At 38.8% G+C, this 24,683-nt stretch overlaps 1 protein-coding gene across 3 annotated transcripts; it reads right to left on the minus strand.

The window, feature by feature from the left end:
• Positions 1–10,600: 10,600 nt before the first annotated feature.
• On the minus strand, positions 10,601–23,286 carry LOC124480701. Of its 3 annotated transcripts, none has more exons than XR_006957562.1 (9): positions 22,066–23,286; positions 16,438–16,497; positions 12,849–12,960; positions 12,639–12,761; positions 11,801–11,845; positions 11,433–11,673; positions 11,172–11,331; positions 10,976–11,086; positions 10,601–10,712 (listed from the first exon to the last, which is right to left on the minus strand). XR_006957562.1 is itself a non-coding variant. In XM_047040259.1 (9 exons), exons 3-9 carry the CDS (start codon positions 12,919–12,921, stop codon positions 10,675–10,677), a joined length of 663 nt encoding a protein of 220 aa, XP_046896215.1. In that variant the 5' UTR covers positions 12,922–12,960; positions 16,438–16,497; positions 22,066–23,286; the 3' UTR covers positions 10,601–10,674. The 3 variants fall into 3 exon arrangements, 2 of the variants coding, with proteins under 2 accessions (XP_046896215.1, XP_046896217.1); XM_047040259.1 differs by having other exon boundaries at positions 11,433–11,545; XM_047040261.1 differs by lacking the exon at positions 11,801–11,845 and having other exon boundaries at positions 11,433–11,545.
• Between the last annotated feature and the right edge of the window lie 1,397 nt (positions 23,287–24,683).

A 24,683-nucleotide genomic window follows, 5' to 3' on the forward strand; every position in this document is an offset into this window, starting at 1 on the left:
GTCAAAAACGTTTAAAAGTGTATTCATTAAATACAGTTGTGTCTTTGAACTTTCCTCACACATCAATAGTCTTATGTTGGTTGTACTTCAGCACTTACTTTTCAAAAATAGGCATAATCCTATTTTTGGGGAGTATTTTTTGCCAAAAACTTTTAATAGTTTAATCATTAAATACAGTTTTTTGCCGAAAACGTTTAATAGTTTATTCATGAAGTACAGTTGTGTCTTTAAACTTTCCTCACACATCAATAGTCTTATGTTGGTTGTACTACAGCACTTACTTTTTAAAAATAGGCCTAATCCTATTTTTGGGATTTTTTTTTGTCAAAAACGTTTAATAGTTTATTCATTAAATACAGTTGTGCCTTTGAACTTTCCTCACACATGATTAGTCTTATGTTGGTTGTACTACAGCACTTACTTTTCAAAAATAGGCATAATCCTATTTTTGGGGAATATTTTTTGCCAAAAACGTTTAATAGTTTTCTATATAAATAGTGTTGTGTCTTTAAACTTTCCTCACACATGAATAGTCTTATGTTGGTTGTACTACAGCACTTACTTTTCAAAAATAAGCATAATCCTAATTTGGGGGAATATTTTTTGCTAAAAACGTTTAATAGTTTATTCATTAAATACAGTTGTGTCTTTAAACTTTCCTCACACATCGACAGTCTTATGTTGGTTGTACTACAGCACTTACTTTTCAAAAATAGGCATAATCCTATTTTTGGGGAATATTTTTTGCCAAAAACGTTTTATAGTTTCCTATATAAATACAGTTGTGTCTTTAAACTTTCCTCACACATGATTAGTCTTATGTTGGTTGTACTACAGCACTTACTTTTCAAAAATAGGCATAATCCTATTTTTGGGGAATATTGTTTGCCAAAAACGTTTAATAGTTTTCTATATAAATAGTGTTGTGTCTTTAAACTTTCCTCACACATGAATAGTCTTATGTTGGTTGTACTACAGCACTTACTTTTCAAAAATAAGCATAATCCTAATTTTGGGGAATAATTTTTGCTAAAAACGTTTAATAGTTTATTCATTAAATACAGTTGTGTCTTTAAACTTTCCTCACACATCAATAGTCTTATGTTGGTTGTACTACAGCACTTACTTTTCAAAAATAAGCATAATTAAAATGTTGGGGAATATTTTTGGCCAAAAACATTTAATAGTTTAACCATTAAATACAGTTATGTCTTTAAACTTTCCTCACGCATCAATAGTCTTATGTTGGTTTTACTACAGCACTTACTTTTCAAGAATAATTATAATACTCATTTTGGGGAATATTTTTTGAAAAAAACGTTTAATAGTGTCCTATATAAATACAGTTGTGTCTTTAAACTTTCCTCACACATAACTACTCTTCTGCTGGTTGTACTACAGCACTTACTTTCAAAAATAAGCATAATCATAATTTTTGGGTAATATTTTTTGCAAAAAAAACCGTTTGATATATGTCATAATTACAAAGCGTAATGTATCCAAAACTCCACAAGTACAAGCCCCCCTGCTGGTTTTACTAGATCACTTGACATTTGTTGCCCAAAATTTTGAATAATTGAATAATTATGTAGAATAATGTCTCCACATCGACTTCACACATAGGTGGTTTGTTCTTGGATGACAAAGCCATTCTGGTAAGTTTAAATAATTTTCATATGGTTAATGTAATAGATCATAGGGCTGTCCGTTCTGCTGAGTTCATCATCGGCAGGAAGCTCCTAGCCCTACAGGACACCTACCACACACGATGCCTCAAGATAGCTGGCAGGACTCTAAGATACTGTTACGACCCATCCTTCAGTCTTTTGCCCCGTTGCCTTATAGCAGGCGATACCGAAGCATTCGATCGGATTTACGGTTAGTTTAGGTTATTATGTGTATTAAGAGGTTTAGTATAGTGTATTGAATATTGTATATTATTTGTATATTAGGAGGTTTATATTTTATCTTATTATAGATGTAATCTATGTTTTGTGTGCTTGTGTATGTTATGCCAGGTTGCTTTGCGTTGTCTTGTCCTACGAATTTCAGATTTCAGTGCCCTGTCTGACCCTGTGTTGTTTTGTGCATCTGATAATAAAAGACTTGAACTTCAACTTTCACTGTGTGCACATCCAGCCAAAAATACATTGCATAGATAAATAATACTGAACTTCAGGGCATAAACTATGGATATTTGACACCAATGAAATAGTGTGTTTGTCATTACAAGGAAATGTTTTCATCTGCTTGAAGAAGACTTTGCTGATCAAAACATTTCTTTATTAAGAAAATAAACGATGTAATTGGTAACAAATGTGCAAACCTCCTTTCTGCCCTCCTAATAGATCATCTCATCACTGCAAGGCCACTGTGATTAAACCAATGGAATGAATGATGCCTAGGGTGACAAAGTCACAAGCCAATCAGGAAAAACCTTCAATTAAGTTATACCTGCAGTGATCATATATCATCAGGAGTGTCAAGGGGCCACATACTGCCCACTTTGATCTCAAGTGGGCCAGAACAGTAAAATCATAGCATAATAATGCATACATAACGACAATATTTCTTGATGTTTAAATCATTGGTAAAGTTTTTTTATGACAAACCCTACCCTATTTTAAGGTCTTTCTACAATAAACCAGAAACATAAAGACCAAAAACTCAGACATCAGCCCACTGTTTATCTGCCTGGGCTCTCCTCTGCTGATTCCCTTGTTTTGTGACGCGTTTGACGTCAAACGCGTCACTAAGCGAGCAGCGAGCGCTGCTGCCTGATGCAATGAGCGCTTCTGCCTAAGGAGCAGACATCGCATTTACACAGTTTTTGAAGCAGTTACTGGATCCAGTAAAACAATATAAACGTTTGTACCCATAAACCTCCATATGCCTAATGGACTTTTGGATTCAGAATAGCAGTTACTTTTATAGAAATGCAATTAATGTCTTTCTGTAATTTTCAAACTTAGCAAAGACACCTTACGCCATTGTGGCCGAATGTTTGACATCTCTGCATTAGATCATGTCCTCACTGCAGGTTCACTCCCTTTTAACCAATGAAATGAAGAGTGCACAGGGTGACAATGTCACCAGCCAATCAGGAGCAACCTTCAATTATGTTTTGCAACGATTATCTGCAGTAATCACACATTATATTAGTTTTACTGCAAAACCACCAAGATGGTTGGATGGTTGAACGTTTACTTGACGATTTTCCACAACTCCCGTTCCATGGTTATATGTAAATTATCTTTTATTAATAGTATTATTATCTTTTTTATTTTATTTTCATTGTAGTCAACCCCTGAGAATGTTTTTTTTTTCTTTTCTTCTAAATAGTATTTTTGTAGTCCGTTTATTGCCTTTATTGATAAGACAGAGTAAGATAGAAAAATGGGGAAGAGAAAATTTGATTTGTTTGTTTTATTGCCTTTATAGCTAGGTTGGATTAAAGTGTGAGATAAAGAGGGAATGACTTGCAACAAATGGCCTTAGGTCAGACAAGTCTGCAACAAGGACTGAGCCTCTGTGTATATAAAACGTTTTTGATATTTCTGTATACTGAGGTCCTTAAACACTCTTGGAATTGCATAAACTGGATATGACTGGAAAGCTAAGACTAATGAAGATGATTTTATAAGCAAAATTGTAACCATTCTTATTATCCTTGAAGTATTAATTTCATTGTAGTGAGTCACTTTTGAAAAACTTGGCCTTAGTGTATATATTGACCTATTGTGACCTTGAGGATAACCACAGTCTCATTACACTTTACAAGCACAAAGTGCAGACAAATAGCATTTAGACAGTGTATTGCTTTTATGCATTGAGAATAAGATTGTTGGGGGCTGGTCCAGACCAAAGAATTTGATGGAGGGGTGTCTATGTTGCTCAACTGGTTGTGCAACCAGTGCCCCCATGTACAGAGGCTCAGTCCTTGCTGCTGGAGCAGCAGCTGCGGGTTCAATTCCGAGCTGCATCTCTTTGCTTTATGTCATTCCCCTTTTCTCTCCCTTTTCATGTATTCAACTGTCAAATAAAGGGCTAAAATGCCCAAAATATAATTCTTAAAATACAAAAAGTATTTAATACAAAATTACATCATGAGCTTTCAACCTTGTTAGCAGTTCTGTAGTGGTAGAAACATTTTCAATTTACAGTATAGTAGAGGATAGTTTCAAACCCAAAATTGCTCCAACAGAGACATAATTTAACATACTAAAACGCACTTTATATGGACAAAAGGTTCAAGCTTTGCCTCTCCCCTTTTCCCTAGGTTGGAGGCAATGTGAAGACAATGGGGATAATAAAAAAAGGAAAGAAAGCTCAGAGGAAATGCTTATGGGAAATAGCTGGTGGAATTGAAGCTTTAATAAAATCTCTAAAGAGTGCTAACATTACAACCCGAGATACAGGGTATACCTCGGAAATCTGGTCTGAACTCTCTATTAACTTATTTGGACAAGATGATAAGAAAAACCGTCATTGGCTGTGGGTCATATGGACAAGAAACCGGAATGGAGTGAGAGATTTGATTGTTAAACAGGAAAAGTCATTAGAGATAAATAAAGCTCCAGTAATAGAGAAAATAAATCTAGATTGTGAAAGTAAGGAGCCAAAACAACAAAGCGAGGAGGCACGTTCTGAAGACAATGGATCAGAGGACCAGCCTCTGATCTTGATTCAAAATATCGGACAAAATCATATAATGAAACAGCATTAGAGAATAAGGCAGATGAAAAGCAAAACATTCAAGTAGAGGAAGCAGTCACAGAAGACGACCTATATGATCCTGAAGACAATCAACAGAATATGTTGAGTGGAGTTAAAATTGAGGAAGTAACAGATGAAGATTCATGTCACAATGCTGAAGACAAGCAACAGTATACGTTGTTGCAGAGTGGTACACAACCTGGACTTGGAAAGACATGGAACCATAAAAAATGTAGAAGGTTGCCTGTCATTTCTAAGAAATTCACAATTACAGTGAATCAAAAGAAATGGAAAAAAATTGTTCCACTGCATGGTTCAACAAAACTAAGGCAACCATGGACCAATGTGTTGTACAACAGTTTTAGGGAAAAAAATCTGTGTTGTACGCTTGCTTTCAAGAGCCAGCACATTAAAACTCCTCACAGTCGGAAAACAAATTGTCCTTACTTAAACATAAGTGCAGTTTGTACATCCCCCTTCCTGCAGTGCAAAATACCTCTTTAAAAAGAAAATAGAGCCATTGGGAGAAACCTTGGTTAAGATATCTGTGCTACAAAGTGGAAGAATGAAACACAAAACAACAGAAAAAAAATTCAGACAAGCATCAAATACTAGAAGAGGAAGAATTGCACAAGCTCTACGTAAAGGCATCAGCATACTCTTCTATAATAAACTTTAAAAAACACCCGTTGTTGAACTGATTTCTGGTAACATAACACGCAGTCTGAACAAAAATGTTCTTAAGGTTATCAGTTCAGAGGCTAGGAAAAGTAAAAGGATCCATGACGATGTTTTGATGGAGATGTACCTCACCCAGACATGAAGGAATGTGACTCCAAATTCCACAAGATGCCTGACTACATACAGCACTTTCAAGTTGACCCTTTTGGTGTTCATATGTATACAGAAACAGGAATAAGCTTAGTTGTGCAACACCTGAGAAAAAGGACCCCACTGACCTTATACCTAGATGCTATGGGTAATGTTGCTTCCAAAGTTCCAGGTCGGACCAAAAGGGTACTGTACTACTCACTCTTCCTGGAGGTGGTCAAAATGCACCTCCCCTTCCGGTCTGTGAAATGCTGACAAATGAGCACTCCATACCACCAATCACATTCTGGCTCATGCAGTTCCTCCGAAAACTGTCACAGTACACTAAACTGAGAGTAAACCAGGTTGAAACTGATTACAGTTGGGCACTACTCCAAAGTGTTCTTCTATCTTTCAACAGGGAGAGCATTGTGAGCTACTTGGACAGGGCATTTGCAGTTTGTTCAAAACTGAAGACATGGAAGGAGATCAAAATGTTTACAGTGCTACACATATGCTCTGCCCATGTGATCAAAGCTGTCACCCAGTCAATTGGGAGAAAAACAGCAGACAAAGGTCTAAAAGATTTTGCAACATTTGCATTTGCTAGGTTGCAAAACACTACATCCATACAAACAGCACTCAAAATCATCCGTTCACTGTGCACGGTTGTGACTGGAAAACATAACACAGAAACTGTCCTGAGTAATTTGAAGGACATGCAAGACTTGATAAAAACATGCAAGATTCCCGACATGGAAGGCATAGAAAAGGTACAAGACGGCCCCTTGGCTCAGGAGGAAGAAGATCACGACAGAAGAAATGCCCAGACAATTGTTGGTAGATCTCCCTTCACATATGAGTTCAAGAAAGTCCTGGAGGAGGTGAAGGGAGAGCTGGAAAAAAAGGATGCTGAGAGTGCAGTTGAAGAGGAGAATCCATACTACTGCCCAGGCATTGTCGATGTGTTATTTGACAATTACCTTGGCATTTTCCCCCTTTGGAGTGGCCTGCTATTGGGGAATTTGAAAAGGTATGCATCTGACAAAGAAGATGACAACTTTGACACATGTAAAACAAGGGACACAAACTGCCATGTGGAGAGATGGTTTGGAATAGTCAAACATTCTATTCTGAAAAAGCAGAAGCAACTGAGGCCAGGGACTTTTGTCAGGAAGATGTTTGGCTCTCTACAGGGGAGATACAGAGAACACATCATGTGTCATAACTTATCCGACCAGTTACTCCTCAAACCAGTAAGTAAGTAAGTAAAACTTTATTTATATAGCACTTTTCATACAAGAATTGCAGCTCAAAGTGCTTTACATAAAATCAACAAAAACAATAATACAAGTGTTGATCGAACTAGCCGCATTCTATCTGCGGTCTCTCGAATCCGTCTTAGATCCGAGCTGCCACTTGCAGTTTCTAATACACAAACATGACAAGGGGGTAGACAGGACAAGAAGAAATGTTCAGCATAACATGAGGAGAGAGAGGAGAAAAAAAGGCAACCCCCACACTATGCTCCTAGAGGAGTACAGTGTGGGAACAGGCAAAAAACACCTCAGCACATAAGCACATACATTGTACAACATTACAGAACCACATGACTTGCAACGGGTAGGGGGGGAGGGGTATGGACAAGCAGCATCTGGACCTGCAGCCATACTAGGCGCTGGTCACAGACCCGCCAGCCACACCGGGGGAACAAGCGGGGGAACAAGCAGGCGAAGGCGTTGGATGGGGGAAGGGGTGTGTATGAGTGTGCCTGGGTTGGCGCCTTTGCCTAGGCCACAATCAGTCAGATTCTCAGTTCGCAGATAGTATTGGGGATTAGGGAGTCAGATGGCTGAGCGGTTAGGGAATCGGGCTAGTAATCTGAAGGTCGCCAGTTCGATTCTCGGCCGAGCCAAAATGACGTTGTGTCCTTGGGCAAGGCACTTCACCCTACTTGCCTCGGGGGATTGTCCCTGTACTTACTGTAAGTCGCTCTGGATAAGAGCGTCTGCTAAATGACTAAATGTAAATGTAAATGTAAATGTATTGCCATGGAGATATCCTTGGTCATGACCCAGTGAACCATGAACCAGTGCTACCAGACATCAACCAATCTCATGAAGGTTGGGCAAAGAGAGATGGAATAAAGCCAAACAAGGCCAGCTCCAAATTTTACCCTGCTCCAACATCTGTTCCAGTTCCAAAGAAAACTAAGTCAACCCACAAACAATCACTGACTCCCCTACAGCGGAGCACAGATGACAAGAACACCAGCAATGACCTCACAAGTCAACGATCCTGGCCTGCAACAGAGGTAATTGTTTGCTGATCACTAAAATAAAATCTACGCTCTACATGCAATAAAGACATTTGTTTAGGGAACATTAAATAACTTAAAGCATCAGTGATACAGTGATCACTCAATGACCCAGTTTGAGTCTTTTAATAACGTAACTATAAACATATAGTTACGTTATTAACATAAATATAACAAATTAATACATTTTAATAAGGTGGAAATATTCATGAATACAAAATGAGGTGGGCTTGCTCAATGGCAGCTTTTTGTGCAAGGACTGTGCAGCTAAAGTTTACAAAACTTACATTATTAATGAGTTTGTAAATGATTTATGAAGTGATAACATATTTTTGTTCATATGCTTGTAGGTTGATGCCCTTTGGACACGCAAACCAACTGAAGTTGTTGTGGCTGTTGTGAGATATGCTAAACAAAAGCTTGATTTCACCCTGCGGCACAGAGAATTTCTAAGTTTAAGGCCCGATGAACTGCTCATAGGCGAGGCAAGTATATCATTCAAACTGTAGCTGTCCCACATTTTTATGTCAAATTAATTTATCTGTTTACAAAGTTTAACTAGTTTTGCATAAAATGATATCAAACAAGAATGTCACGCTAGAAGGTGTGACTTCAGCAAAAGTTTGAGCAAAGGTTTTGCAATATTGATCCATTCTCAGACATTTTGACAGTAGCAGGATTTAAAATAGTTTAGCATTAGCCCCTCATTTACAGATTATGTCATGTTTAATTTACCCTACAATTCCTTCAAAAGGTGATTGGGTGCTACATTCAAACAATCCTCAATTCAAACAAGTCTGCTGGCCGACTATACAACATGAGTCACTATGTAATGGGACTAATTTTACATGGGACAAGAGAGGAGATGGCCAGGCAAGGGTTGAAAGATGTAAGTAAAAGTTTAATCGTGCATTATTCCTTTTTATCTTTGTTTTTGCTTCTGTACAGAAACAATAAAGTACTTCCAGTCGCAATTTTATGACAATTTCATTTTGTTAGGTCACATTTGATGACTATGATGGCGCCATTGGATTTGTTAATATACAAAATATGCACTGGAAGTTTGTGGTGAGTACAGTAACGTATGTAGTGCTATGTGCCTTTACAGTATGATCTGTATGGCTTGTGGTTTGTGAATTTAAAGGGTTGTCTGCCTTCATTAAGTAGTATGCCATTAACCTTATCAAGTCAATACATATATGTTAATGTTTTCATGAAACGTGATATACTTTAAACATTTTTGTAAGTAATAAACTCACAGAACTCATTGATGTGTGAGGAAAATTTAAAGACACAACTGTATTTAATGAATAAACTATTAAACGTTTTTGGCAAAAGATATTCCCCTAAAATAGGATTATGCCTATTTTTGAAAAGTAAGTGCTGTAGTACAACCAACATAAGACTATTCATGTGTGAGGAAAGTTTAAAGACACAAATGTATTTAATGATTAAACTATTAAATGTTTTTAGCCAAAAATATTCCCCAAAATTATGATTATGCCTATTTTTGAAAAGTAAGTTCTGTAGTACAACCAAAATAAGACTATTGATGTGTGAGGAAAGTTTAAAGACACAACTGTACTTAATGAATAAACTATTAAACGTTTTCGGCAAAAAATATTCCCCAAAAATAGGATTATGCCTATTTTTTAAAAGTAAGTGCTGTAGTACAACCAAAATAAGACTATTGATGTGTGAGGAAAGTTTAAAGACACAACTTTACTTAATGAATAAACTATTAAACGTTTTCGGCAAAAAAAACTGTATTTAATGATTAAACTATTAAACGTTTTTAGCTAAAAATATTCCCCAAAATTAGGATTATGCTTATTTTTGAAAATTAAGTGCTGTAGTACAACCAATATAAGACTATTGATGTGTGAGGAAAGTTTAAAGACACAACTCTATTTATATAGAAAACTATTAAACGTCTTTAGCAAAAAAATGTTCCCATAAATGAGGATTATGCTTATTTTTTGAAAGTAAGGGCTGTAGTACAACCAACAGGAGACAAGTTATAATAGAGGTAAGTTTGGAAAAACTACCTTATTTAAACATTAAATTAATAAATATTTTTGTTGTATCTGTTTTCGCTGTTGTAGTTTGTAGACGGTCCCTATCCCCAAAATTGTACATTCCAAGAACATTCCCAGAACGTTCCCGTTGGTGTGAAGGACGTCGCCTTATAACGTTCCCGGAACGTCCCATATTGGTCTCAATGTGGAGTTCTTTAAAGGGTAGGAGGACGTTATTTTGGGATCTTTCAGGCCGTTCTGGGAACGTTTAGGGAACCATTATAGGACCTTTCTTCTGTATCAATGCTAACCTTTGCAGAACCTTTTAGTGACATTTAAAACCTTCAGGGGAGTGTTTTCGGTCCTTGCATCCCTTTACCTGAACCACTATTGGAACAATATCTTTATAGAAAATTTGCAGAATCTTTAACATATAAACTAATTACAAGACTTTTCGATAACCTTTTAAGGGATCCAAACATTGCTTTCAGGCCATCACTGTAAATAAGAATTTGTTCTTAATGATCTTACTTGGGTAAATAAAGGTTAAATAAAGTAAAAAATATCTTGAAACATCATCAAAATATGTTTAAACCATCATGTTAAACATTCTCATTGTTCTTTTTCTGCTTCTAGGCTACTGTGGGAGAGCATCATAATAAGCATTACATCACATGGAATGAAGAAACTTGAATTAAGTTAATCTAAATTATTTTATTGAAATAATAAACATGGAAATGATAGGACAGTCAGAGAGTTTGGCTGCGTGTCCACTACAGCGGAGCGGGCAGCGTGTCGGCGTTGGCTTCCAATTCAGATTCTTCTTGTGCCCCAGATTCTTCTTCTGGTGCCTGGAAAAAAACCCATCTTTATTAATCTCTCATTGTTGCATTTAATTACACTTAGATGTGCGTAAGATCCAACTAGGGAGAATATTAACCAAATATTTTTGCCATACAAGAGTAGCTGTTGATATGAAAAGGTGAGATTTTAACTGGTTAAAATATAGATGTCCATTAATCGTAATCATAGAAAAAGAAACGTTTTCAAAAGAGAAAAGGTTAATGGTAGAGTGTTATGCTACCTTAATTTGTTTAATTAAAGGTAAACTTACAGTTATTGGGACCGACCACCTTGGCACGGTGAGGTGCATGCTTGAGGGTATCTCCTATCCATGCCTCGATCTCCTTTTCGCTCACCCTTGGGAACTGCTCATCACAAGCTCCTATTTAAAAAAGCATTACATGTGAAATGTTCTAATATTTATAGACACTGTAAAGGAAAACATTGTATGAAATCAAATTTCTTACGTAAAACAATTTTGTAAAGGGTTGTCCCCATGAAGGGCAGTTTTCCCTTTCGCCCTTTCAGGCTGTAGTTGGACCATGTCTCGTTTGTTGCAACTTTCCGAAGTATTCTTCGGACAGCGTCCCCAATGCTGCTACCTCCCATCAGTTTCAAAAACTTGGTCTATGCAACATGTAAATAAAAATATTTAAAAGCAAGTGTTAGTGTTGCAAATAAACAAATCATAAGCACATCAATAGGATGTACATAGTAAATCAGCATACCATGATTTTTTGTTGTTGGAGGCTCTCTAATTTCAGTTGGAGTTCTGACAGCTCCTGTACTGTTCTGCAGGGTCTCTCAATGGCCTCATGTGGCTGGATGGTCATGGATGCCCCTGGGGACCAGGATGATTGTTTTGAACAGCCTGGACCAGGCGTTCGATAGAATTGGCTATGTCTGCCTGCATTCTATGAATAGCCATTAGGACCCGCTTTTCAGACTCTGCAATTTTTTCATAGAGATCTGACAAATTGAGCGAGAGGGAAAACAAAAAGGTATTTTGACATCCAAGTATTTGCTCAGTGTAAGCATGTGTGGTATTCAAGAAGTAAATGTAGACATTGGCATAGGAAAACAACTATATGATTACCTGCATTTACTGTAGTCTGTGCCTGGCTGTCAATGTGTGTGTTGTCTGTCATTGGCACAAATGTAGTTCAGTCAAGACAATCACGTATTAGATTTGAGCATTTATTGTTACATGACATGGACATGTAGATTTACTTTGGCGGAGTGGATGATCTAAGGGAAGCACTCCCTGCCTCCTCGATGCAACACATACATACATGACATGTGAGGCAGGGAGCAATAGAGATATAATCCCCCTGTTGGATAGATACACAGACAGCATGGGGGAGAAGGGGACGGTGGAGGGTGGCAGCAGCACTGATCATACAACGACCGGGGTGAGTGTGTGCATATCCGCGCGTCTTTTAAAGACGCCTTATCGGATGTGGCCCAATGGATCTGCGCTGCTACATGGGTGTGGTAGTGGGAGGAGTAAGGAAGGTGGAGTAAGACACCTTACGTCCCCGATCACTGACTGACGCGCGCTGCCCGATTGCCCTGCCAGAACTAGCTGCGCTTATGTGTTATGGTTATTGTTTGTATCAGAGGTTATAGTGACCTTTCACCATCGTACAATTTCTGGTCTAAATCTGCACAAACGTTTCATGGATATTATAAACAGAACACTGACAGCGTTAGTTGAGATACAAGTTAAGGTGCAACTTCACTTAATAAGAGCAAATATATGAAGTTAATAGATGCCAGAGGCCCAATATTAAATATGCATACCATTTGAAGAAGTGTCTTCAGTTAATACAGCCATGGATTGCTCGTCGTCCTCATTTGCATGGGCAGTGACGGTGAGGTGAGGTGGCTTTATGAGTTAGCAGTTGGGTAATACATCGAATGGCAGTACTTACTTTCACTAACTGTCCTGTACCTAGAAGGGACAGATCTCTTCCGCCTTTTCTCTTCCTCCTCACTTTCCACATTGGAGCTTTCAGTGGCTTTCATGGCTCTTTTTCTGGCTGTCTTGTAGTTGTCTAAGGTCAGAGTAGTTTATACAATATTCATTTTCAGTATGTAAATGTAGTGTACCTCCATGACTATATCTTTATTCAGTTTCTCACCAGTGCTTGAGATGATCCGTATCTTGTATCGTTTCCAGAGTCTCTTATCCGGAATTTGGGATGTCTTTGCCATGCCACTGGCATTTTTAGGGGGTCAGTTGCACATCTTAACCTAAATCATGTCAGGGAAAAAGGAAAAAAAGTTATAAAAAAGTTAATCATGTATTTTTTCTGAACTATGGGGATTTCACCAGTGTGTATGTACGTGTGTGTGTAAATACGAAATGCAAATACGAACACATGGAAACGAACCTGTATTGTAAAAAATAAGAACATACACTTTAAAAAATAAAGCCAAGAGCACAATCATTTAAGAAACATGAGAAAAATCGCTTTGACAGAAAAAACAACAACACGTACATTATTAACAAAGGGCCCCGCAAGGACTCTAAGATCTCAAAATGCCGGCTATCTGGTAATACCCAAAGTTAAGAAAAAAACTGCTGGAGGTAGGGCGTCCTCATATAGAGCACCTCTTCTTTGGAACAAATTACCCATCTCAATTAAGGAAGCTGATACTGTCTCGACATTTAAAACTAGATTAAAAACGTTCTTGTTTAGTCAATTCTATGATTGTTAAAGGGAAGTATGTGTGTACTTTCTATGTAAACCTGGGGTGTGTGCTTGCCTATGTGTGTATCACATGTAACTTTTAAATTTTAATTATAGCTTATGTTCACATTGCCCAGCTAGATGTTACAAATAAAGTAAACCTGTTACTGTATATTGTTAGTATTATTATTATTATAGTTCCGTTGCTGTATATTGTTACTGTTATAGTTTTTATTACTAGTTGGAGACAACGGGGGACTGGTTGTTTTCATCCTTATTCGTATAAGTATAACCTACTTTAGAGTTCTTTCCCCTGGAACAGATTTCATGTTCCAACTGAGGGGGGCTGTCGTTGTTTTGGTGTGTGGGGCTGCATCAAAGACCCTTTTTGCTCTGTTAAATTGCTGCACTAGTCCACACTTGACCGGTGGGGATCTCATTCTATTATGACTGTAACTGTTAGCTGCTCCTGGCATTCTCTAATCCCTGCTCTCCTCTCTGTCCCCCCCCCACACATTCCCTGTGGTGTGGGGGGTTTGAGCTGTCAGGACCGGCTTGGTCGTCGGTCTGCCTACGCTGAACCAGGTCGTCACCCGGAATCCAGTCTCCATGACGGCCAACAGCGAGTTTCCCGGTCCCATCCAACGTCTATAAAGCCGAACAATGGATTTTGGTGTTTCAAAACCCATTGACACTGTATGACTATGTTTAGCTTGTGTTCTGCTCCTCTCTCTTACCAACCGTCTCTGGAGGAGGGGATCCCTCTCTGAATTGCTCCTCCCAAGGTTTCTTCCATTTTTTCTCCCGGTGGGAGTTTTTCTGGGAGTTTTTCCTTGTCTTACTTGAGGGTTTAGGTTGGTTGAGGGGCAGTTCTATGGGCGCATGTGAAGCCCTCTGTGACATGCTTGCGTGTAAAAAGGGCTATACAAATAAATTTGATTTGATTTGAGTTATTCCAGATCATGGAGGGCAGAAAGAGCCAGTCTGTGGCCATGCTCATCCACCAGGATCATAGCTCTCCCGTTCAAGCTGCTCTTGTTCAGAACCTCCATTTTTGAAGAACCACACAGATAGGCTCCATAGATTCGGGAATCACATGGCTGGGTGTGATATGATTTCAACTCCGAAAATACTCTGCATAAAAACTGTCCGGAGTTGGTCCTCTCCAGCACTTGACAGCAGGATGTTGGGCTGATGATGTAAACATTGTTTGGATGTTTCATTTCAATTGGTCTTGATTGTTCACCTGGTTGAATAGGAATCTGTGAACGTTCTTGGAGCCGTTTTGCCACCTGGATGAGGACATGGTTCCCTGACCTAACCATCTTCTTCAGTTGGTAGAGGTAGCTTTCGAATGTGAAGGCACTACATTTATTCAACGACCCATTACTGGTGGCATCAGCCGCAAGGTGAAGCAGTGAGTGCACGTTGTACACAAGAAATTCTCTTCCGTATATCTGCCGGCCTTCTTCCACAAAGTAGGTCAGGAGTTCATGGGCATACATGCTGTGCGACTGCGTTAAGTGGGGACAGACAAGTATACACATAGCCACACTGAAGGCCATGAAGTGATGATAAAGTCTTTCTGGCAGAATTCCCTGCAGAACAACTTTTCCTGTGTAAAGTAAAATTTGCCTAAACTCAGTGGCCTTCCACCTCTCCAATTCCTTTAGACTGCGTGGCTTCCTGGCAAAAAATGTTGGAATGGCACCTCTAACATTCTTCAGCCTCTGGTCAACGTCCCTTAACTGAGCTGGCGTTAACCTATGCCCCGTCTTGCCGTGTGACCACATTATTAGCAGTTTTTTCATAACTCCCAGGCAGCACTGGTGCATGTAGTCTGCAGGGAAACATCTGACCATGTCAATTTGAAGGTCGCTAAAAGGGCACACTGCATCTTCATGGTGGTGTTCTGGCTGGTGTTTCTCTCTAAATGAGACATCATCCCTGAGATTGAGGTCATGTACTTGTTGATAGGTCATGCGCCCCTCCCAGTTGCCTTTTTGGGTGCATTTATCACAGCCATAGTAGCCACAGAATTGTTTGATGCACTTCAGCATGGCTTTTGCTGGTGCATCACATGTAATGCATCTCAGTCTCACACTTAGTGTTCTTTGTCCCCACTTCAAGCCATGCATCAGTATTGTTTCAAGTTCATCTGCTACAACTTTGATAAAGTCCAGTGATTTGGGCTTGTCCTCGGTAAAAGCAATTGTTAAAGGAAATGTGGTTGCTGGTTTTAGATGAACTGTGCAGAGTACAGGCCAGAAGGATTTACATGTGCTCTTAAAGAGCAGCAGTCCATCTACATTTAGGGAGATCTCAATCTCAGTGATGTCTATAACATCGCAGGGATAACGATTCAGACAAGTGATTAGTTGTTCCATCACTCCAAAATTGACACATTCCACTCCAGACACCATTTGGCTTTCGATACGTTTTGTTTTCAACAATGTTTTAGCCGTAGAGGGAAGGTCCTCATGTCCTTGATCCCTAAGAATTTTGAGCAGGGCATCTGCAGCATTGTGCTTAATGTTGTAGACACTGATCCATTTTTTAAACTCTTCTGCTAAGTTGTCAGTGGCTATTTCATTGTTGTCAGAATTCTCTAATGACACTGTGTCCATGTCGCTATCAGAAGTTTCAGGATCCATATTCCCTGTATCTACAACTATTGTATCATTAATGCTAGTGTTGTGAAATGACATTTCATTCGTGTCACCGTCAGATTTTCCACTTGTATTTTGCAGGTCTGTGTCATTGTGAGACATATTGAAGGTTTCACTGTCTGGCACAGTACTAAGATGCCCTACATTCATTTTACTCGTTCTTCTCTGTACCCTTGTCCAAAGTCTTTTGTACTCTCTCCTCCTGGCTTCTGCAGTCATCCAGCTATGTGATATAGCTCTATGTTTTTGTCTCTACAAATAAGTACACAATGTGCACTTAATATATAATTTGTATTAAATACATAAAGGTAATTTATTCTGACATCGTTCTTTGTTGTTGCAGTAAAGTATTACATTTACCGTCTTACCTTGTAAGATGACATTGTAACAGTGCAGTGAAGAAGGCAGGGTTCCAAAGCGGCAAGGGTCTGGAAAGCATTGGAAAAAATATATATTGTAAAACTTGGCAAATATTTATAACGGATTATAATGTTATCAATGGCAATTATCTTAATGCCACAATATGTCTACTGGACTAGAGTGCTAGGCTACATCAGTAAACAGTTTTTGCGTGGTTCGATTACCGGTCAATGCGGACAGCCTATATTTTGCAGGTTGGAACTTACTTTTACGACTTTCCTTTAACTTCGTTAGAAGTTAACTCTAACATATCCATTTAAAAAATATTTTCCCATTTTGAGAAGGAATTCGATATATGTATGGTTATATAAGCCTGTAGGATATTAGTATTAGACTTGATGTCTGCCAATAACATATGTTCAAATAGAAGACTAGGACATAGACAAATGATAGATGATAGTCTAAATTAAGTAGTTTATTTTTTACTCAGCACGGATTTAAACCAGTCCGAGTTCACTGCGCACTTTAATTCAAAAGACATAGGCAGCTATGAAGCAAAACTTGATCGATTAAACATTAGAGATCCATATAATGCTCCAGGGGTTATTTTTACGACCTTAACAAGTGAAATGGAAAGCCCTGACCTCAGTATCCAGATATTTACAACTATCTAATCAACTTTCCTTCATCTAGCCTACTCTGGTGACTCCGAGAGTCTTTGAAAGCCTACAAAAGCTTGCAGGGATAGAAATGGACGCAATCAGCTGGATTCGTGATGAATATTCAGCTTTGGAGTATACCGGCTAAAAATGGCTTTATCGTCACTGGAACTTAAGGGTAAGTTAAAGTGTAGGCTAACGTTAGTCAGTGTTATAACTAACTAGTAGGCTATAGCTAAAGCGTTAGCTTGTCTGTAACGTTCGCCAACGGTTAGCTACTAACGTTGGCTAACGTACATTATATCATTGCACTTTACATCACAAAAATTAGAGCCATTACAGCCATTAAATCTTTATTACAGGCAGCATTACAATAGGAGCAACTAGCTAACTCGTAACGACTGGCGCTCCACTCTGCTCTCCACTCGGCTCCACTCTCCATTTGTACGACGTAGCAACAGTAACTAAGAGATCATGCGCGTCTGAGTCCGTAACGTGACAGCAACTGTCATTCTGATACTTTTCTCTCGTCTTGGTTGTACAGTAGCTCTAGCTGTCAAAATGTAGCTTCTGTAGAGTTAGACTGGAGCAGTTACGCTACTTTGTAGCCTTCACCTGTCCAAAAGTAGCCAATTCAGCTGTATTTTCTGTATCCTTAAAGGGGCGACACCACTATAGTGGTGTAGTGTAAAGGGCCCTATTATCGTCCGCTCTAAATCTCCAACGTTCGGGGCCCCATTATCGTCCACAACCGTTTCTTCCGTTAATTTCTTAAAAAAGATATGCAGCAGCAACGAAAGAAAGTAACTCATCGATATGTACACATCTTATATTGCTGCACACCAAATTACAGCTTCTTACTTTGAGATTTGAGCATGTAAATACGCTCTCAAACCGTATGTGTAGCATCTGCCTTCCGCAGCGTCAAACTGACATTTATCCATTGAAAGTGGTTGGGTGGACGATAACGGGACCCCCTGGCTAACTGCTAAAATCAGGAAAGTAGCATTTCTAGGCATATTCTGATTGGATTTCAAAACCGGAATGTTATAATATAGGTGTGTATCTATTTATTAAAGTACAAAGCTGTGACATAACGTTTTTAATTTGTAATATAACGACATTTTGGTAACATTTCTAACGAGCTTCGAGAGCTAGGTGGACGATAATGGGACCCCTTACGCTAGCTATCTAAAATGTTTTCGTGGGAAACGTGAGCAGTCGTACTACTTTTCATGAAAATTAAGAAAAGAATAGCTTAGTAATAATACTTAAATGGCTCTGGGTGTACCTATATAAACAATTAAGATTTTGCTAACTTAAGGACTGCTGGCTGTGTATGGATTTCAAAATAAATTCTGTCCTACATGACGGAACGTGTAGTGCAGATGGGCCAAGTAACAATTAGTGGGCATTTGTTTGCGTAGGCCTATTCATTGCGGAGTCATCTGAGCTACATGGTTGTGTGAAATAGCCTACACATTTCTAATGAGGATTATTTACATATTTATTTCATACGTTTTATCTGTATAAAAGTATGTCCGAATGCTACCCCTGATGTGGCGTACAAAAACGTCACAATGGTGTATATTCATACTTAAAGGGGCAATTGACTGCAAAACCGATTTTACCTTGTCATTGTTGAAAAACGACAGTTCGGAGGGTAAACTGAACATACCGTGAATATCAAAGTCTATTGACACCTCTTTCCTATTCAAATCTCAAAAAGAAAAAATTTGGCTGTAAAACGCTAGCTTTTCAACAAAGCCACCGGTCCTACGTAGGACCGGTGATCGCCTATGGAAGCAAATCGTGACCAAAATTCAAATGAAAATGCATTTCCAGAAATGCATTTTCATTTTAAGAATGTGGCTGCATTATTTGACTCATAAATCAAATTAGTATTCAATCATCCTATTTGCATTTTCATTTTCTTCTTTAAGACTGCTCATTCTTTCCCTTAATTAAAATGAAAACGAAAAAGACATTTGAAATTTAATTTTCAAAATATGCCCCAGCAAATAGATACCAAAATTCAATTTGAAATGTAAAATTTGAAAATGAAAATGCATTTCCAGAAATGCATTTTCATTTTCAAGAACGTGGCTGCAAAATCGTGACCACAATTCAAATTCAAATGCATTTCCAAAAATGCATTTTCATTTTCAAGAACGTGGCTGCAAAATCGTGACCACAATTCAAATTCAAATGCATTTCCAAAAATGCATTTTCATTTTCAAGAACGTGGCTGCAAAATCGTGACCACAATTCAAATTCAAATGCATTTTCAGAAATGCATTTTCATTTTAAGAACGTGGCTGCAAAATCGTGACCACAATTCAAATTCAAATGTATTTCCAGAAATGCATTTTCATTTTAAGAATGTGGCTGCATTATTTGACTCATAAATCAAATTAGTACTGATTAGTACTGAGCGGACATTGCATTTTCATTTTCATGTTCTGCCCGCAAAGAACTGCCCATAATTCGAAAACGAAAATGCATTCTGAGCGGCGCAGTAGAGTGACGTCAGTAGCCGCTCTTCTTCAGCTCCCTGCTGACCGAGCTACCCATCTTGTTCGGTAGGGGGCGGTGTGCACATACGCATTGCATTACATGGCAAATGTGCCGGGAAATTGATTGAATTGCCGGGTCTTTAGAGGACGCATCACAGATCATGGCGCTCCCTCAAATTGTGCAGACATTGATAGAATTAGCTGAGCTGGTAGAAACTAATAATATATCTGAGTCTGATGCCCGTGACCGAGTAGAACAAGTCACAGAGAGCTTGGCTGCATACTCTGCCGTCACAGATGTACACATTAATGAGGTTGCCATAGTAAACCTCTCTTCAGTCCTGGAACGGCTGGATGCTGTGGAGCCTCAAATGGGACGGGGACGACCAACCATCCACACATTCACCTTTGGCCTGGTTCAGACAAAATCTGAATTTCCGCAATCTGAATTTGAATTTCCGCAATCTGAATTTCAAGAATCTGAATTCCTGCAATCTGAATTTTAGAATGTTTTATTTTTGGATCAAAATAATTCAGTTGTATTAAATTTGGCATACAAATAATTCAGATATTATATATTCAACAGCAATATATTTCAGTTTTATGAAATTCGACACACAAATATTTCAGATCTTTCATATTCAAATTGAGATACTTTTGTCAGCTTTCTAGCTCCATAAATCCGTTGCTTTGGATCCTCCGACGGATGGTCTGGTGGCCGACAACAGCTCCGCTATGTCCTTTATTTTTAAACCATTTAATAAATCGTTTTCGATGGACTCGAACGGGATGTGGATGGTTGGTCGTCCCCGTCCCATTTGAGGCTCCACAGCATCCAGCCGTTCCAGGACTGAAGAGAGGTTTACTATGGCAACCTCATTAATGTGTACGTCTGTGACGGCAGAGTATGCAGCCAAGCTCTCTGTGACTTGTTCTACTCGGTCACGGGCATCAGACTCAGATATATTATTAGTTTCTACCAGCTCAGCTAATTCTATCAGTGTCTGCACAATTTGAGGGAGCGCCATGATCTGTGATGCGTCCTCTAAAGACCCGGCAATTCAATCAATTTCCCGGCACATTTGCCATGTAATGCAATGCGTATGTGCACACCGCCCCCTACCGAACAAGATGGGTAGCTCGGTCAGCAGGGAGCTGAAGAAGAGCGGCTACTGACGTCACTCAACTGCGCCGCTCAGAATGCATTTTCGTTTTCGAATTATGGGCAGTTCTTTGCGGGCAGAACATGAAAATGAAAATGCAATGTCCGCTCAGTACTAATCAGTACTAATTTGATTTATGAGTCAAATAATGCAGCCACATTCTTAAAATGAAAATGCATTTCTGGAAATACATTTGAATTTGAATTGTGGTCACGATTTTGCAGCCACGTTCTTAAAATGAAAATGCATTTCTGGAAATGCATTTGAATTTGAATTGTGGTCACGATTTTGCAGCCACGTTCTTGAAAATGAAAATGCAATTCTGGAAATGCATTTGAATTTGAATTGTGGTCACGATTTTGCAGCCACGTTCTTAAAATGAAAATGCATTTCTGGAAATGCATTTTCATTTTCAAATTTTACATTTCAAATTGAATTTTGGTATCTATTTGCTGGGGCATATTTTGAAAATTAAATTTCAAATGTCTTTTTCGTTTTCATTTTAATTAAGGGAAAGAATGAGCAGTCTTAAAGAAGAAAATGAAAATGCAAATAGGATGATTGAATACTAATTTGATTTATTAGTCAAATAATGCAGCCACATTCTTAAAATGAAAATGCATTTCTGGAAATGCATTTTCATTTGAATTTTGGTCACGATTTGCTTCCATATGATGGATCCGCGGTATCGAGGTCCCACCCATACACTTGCCCGACCCTAACCCGTTTTTGGCAGCGTGATAAGTTTAGAACTACCCCAAATGACAGAAACCAGCTTTGGAAAAAATGTATTAGACCTGAACTTAGATCAGGCTCAGACAGGGTTTTAATCACCATGAAAGTTTGCACCGACAAGGAATTTACTTTGGCATGAAGGCAGAGCCGCGTTTGTGCAATGGGCAGAAGGGGCTGCTGCCCCGGGCCCCGGCGCGGGAGATAAAAAAATATATATACGTTTTTCCCTTCTCATGATATTTTCAGGCATATATCCAATCGGTGAGTGTCTTTGCTGCTAGATGTGATCAGATGTTGTCTCTCTGCAGGACTCAGTCTTCAGTGGTCTGGTCTCCATCTCAGGAAACAAGGTCCCAGAAGTTGTCTGATGAAGATGCTGCTTGTGTTCTGACCATTATCACTCAGTAACACAACTCTGTTTCTGATAGTTTTACCCTCACATTGGTGTCCAGTGAAATTGGACCGTTCAAGGTAGGATTGTAAACAGGCTCTGTGGTACATTATAATAGTTCACGTTAACACAAACACTGCATAGGGATAAAGACAAGTTCAACATTACATACCTTTGCAGACTGACCCTCATTTCATGTTTTTCTAGGTTGCTTTCCTTGAGAGCGTAGTGATGTTGGGGATAAAAATGGGTGTCCGTGTGTGTAAACTGAATGGTAAGAACCTGAAAAATGCACCAAACATACATTTTGTCTCAGTTTTGAACGGAGACAATATACCACTGCAATAAAGTGAAACTCATATTGACCCAGTGTGAAGCACAATTTGATGTGATTTCCTTTGTTTCAGCCAAACTGGGAGAGAGTTTTTTTTTTACCCAGCCCACATCACATTCAGCTGGTCAACGCAGTCCTGAAGGTGAATAAGGTCAGTAATCATGCCATGAAATATGTATATTATGTATAGAAGAAGACCTTTTATATGAAACAGATTTCAACATGGCTTACCCCATCTTATTATGCCTTTCAGGGTTTTGTAGCGTTTTCCTGCGACTTTGTCTAGTCTGTACACATTGGGCACCACTGAGTCACATTGCCTACCACAAGCTAAACTGAAGTTTGATGATCAAACTGACTTCAGTTTTTGCCATTTTCAATAATTCCACATTTTTATACATCATGTAGGACAGGACAAATTCATTGATTCACTCTAGGATCCATCATGGCACCCGGCGACAAAAAACGTTGGCCTACTTCACCACACTTGAGATATACATTTTATTACGTGATTATGGTCAATCAGAGCACATATTCCAGAAAAAAGCAACATGACTGTAGCAGCGTAAAGACAGTTGGCGTGGGAGACAATTGCTGGCCGAGTCAATGCATACATTTTAATGCAGTAGCCAGTTCAAATTGAACATTTAACCCCACTGTCTGTTAATATTGAAAAAGTGGTGGACTTGGTAAAATAGCATGTTCAATGTTAGATTCAATATAAAACCATAATACGAACAGGTAAGGCATATTTTTCTTAGGCCTATTAACTTGTGATTGTAGTCTCTTCGTCACCTTGGTTTTAATCATATTCGACATGATACAAAGTGAATATCAGTTGATGCCCATTTCAACTAGTAGTAGCAGTTACCCCCAACAGAATGCTTTTCATCACGGGATGATGATTATGATTAAGATGACGAAGAGATTTGCTGTTGCAAAAATGGATGCAGAGATGTATGGTACATGTACGGTAGCTACTGGTAGTTCTCTCCCCATGTGTTTTTTTTACAGGCTTATGTGGAATTGTCAGTTACACTGACATTGGCCAGGTTTCCCAGATTCGTTGAGAAGCTCTTAACGCTAAGAGCTTCTTAGGAGCGTTCTAAGAACGCTTTAGAATGCTCTTAGAATGCTCCTAAGAAGCTCTTGGCGTTAAGAGCTTCTTAACTTATCTGGGAAACCCGGCCATTATGAGAATAATGAATAGAAAAAACGATTTGAGCATTCTGATCCTGTTGAACAGAGCTTGGATGCTGTAAACAGTGAGATGTTCATTTAATGGCCGGGGAATTCTGCATGTGGACCTGTGGAATTTAATGTAATCTCATGTATTCCCAGTTACACGTAAATGAGTTGTACAAACTGCATCCCATGAAGAAAGTGCCAAAAACTGACCAAGAGATGGAGTAGGCCTATATAGGGTAGAAGAAAAAAGGCTAATCTTGAAAAGACATGGGTGAACATTTACTACTGATTAGTAAGTAATTGTTTCAGAATATGTCCACTAAACTATTTTTCCCTGTTTGTTTGATTGAAAAACTATTTCCAAATTGTTAAAATGATTCAATTTTAACTTTTAGAATGGGAAATACACCACTCTACATGCAATTCACCGAAATTCCCCTCATAATCCTTTAGCTATCCATCCAGCTGTGTGCTCCAAAAAAACAAGGACATCAAGTATCCTTTCATCAGGACCCTATTGGGATTTGGGGACTGTATCTTTGGCGTTTATTCATTGAGTATGAGAGACAACTATTCAAAGTGCACTACCGCTACCTACTGGTCATTTCTTGAACCCGTTGATTACAAAAATAATTATGTGAAGTACTTCTCAGTGGAAGGGAGAAAACATTCACATTATCTGATTCCTATCCTTATTGAATACTCAACTTTGCTCTACTTGTGTCTTCTGCCTTGCTCATCTTCCCAAATGTTTTCCCCATATTTCTGCCACTTTATGTGGCCTTTTTTCGTCACAATAATGGACCTGTTGTTGGGGATGCAGAAGTTCTCAGAGATGGCCTTCAAGCATTCATTACTGGAGTTGTTGCTCTCCAAAAAGACGGTGACGTAAAGTGGCCCTCTTTCTATAATTTTGCCAAACTCTTTTTCAGGAATAAGTATGAAGCGGACACGGGAGTCGGCTTTGAAAATCATCCTTGTTGATTGGCTTGCTTCTCCAATCCCAGTGGCATTCCCTCTGGCATTGACTTCAATCACCAGCTCCTCCAGCCGCATAGTATCCACGCTGTAGTAAACCCGGATGGGCATCTCCGAGGCATTGGCCACATGGGTGATTGTGCTCCCCATTATTGATTTCAGAGAAAAAGAGATCTGTGGAGTAAGTGTGAAAGAGGTATTGATGCTTATAATGAATTGCAATTACCAAGCCCCTTTTGAGGATCTATGGCACTTTACAGCAAGGTGGGTGGCAGGTTTATCTTGACCAC

Source organism: Hypomesus transpacificus, chromosome 18 (assembly GCF_021917145.1).
Source record: "Hypomesus transpacificus isolate Combined female chromosome 18, fHypTra1, whole genome shotgun sequence".
Taxonomy (NCBI): domain Eukaryota; kingdom Metazoa; phylum Chordata; class Actinopteri; order Osmeriformes; family Osmeridae; genus Hypomesus; species Hypomesus transpacificus.

What these genes read in the sequence shown, in the direction of transcription:
- LOC124480701 (XM_047040259.1), bottom strand. Translation starts at nt 12,921, where the DNA reads ATGGCAAAGACATCCCAAATTCCGGATAAGAGACTCTGGAAACGATAC. An exon ending in ACAGACTACAGTAAATGCAG is followed by an intron (nt 11,546 to 11,800) that starts GTAATCATATAG and finishes CCTGGTCCCCAG; the next exon opens with GGGCATCCATGACCATCCAG. An exon ending in CCTTTACAAAATTGTTTTAC is followed by an intron (nt 11,087 to 11,171) that starts GTAAGAAATTTG and finishes TTTTTTAAATAG; the next exon opens with GAGCTTGTGATGAGCAGTTC.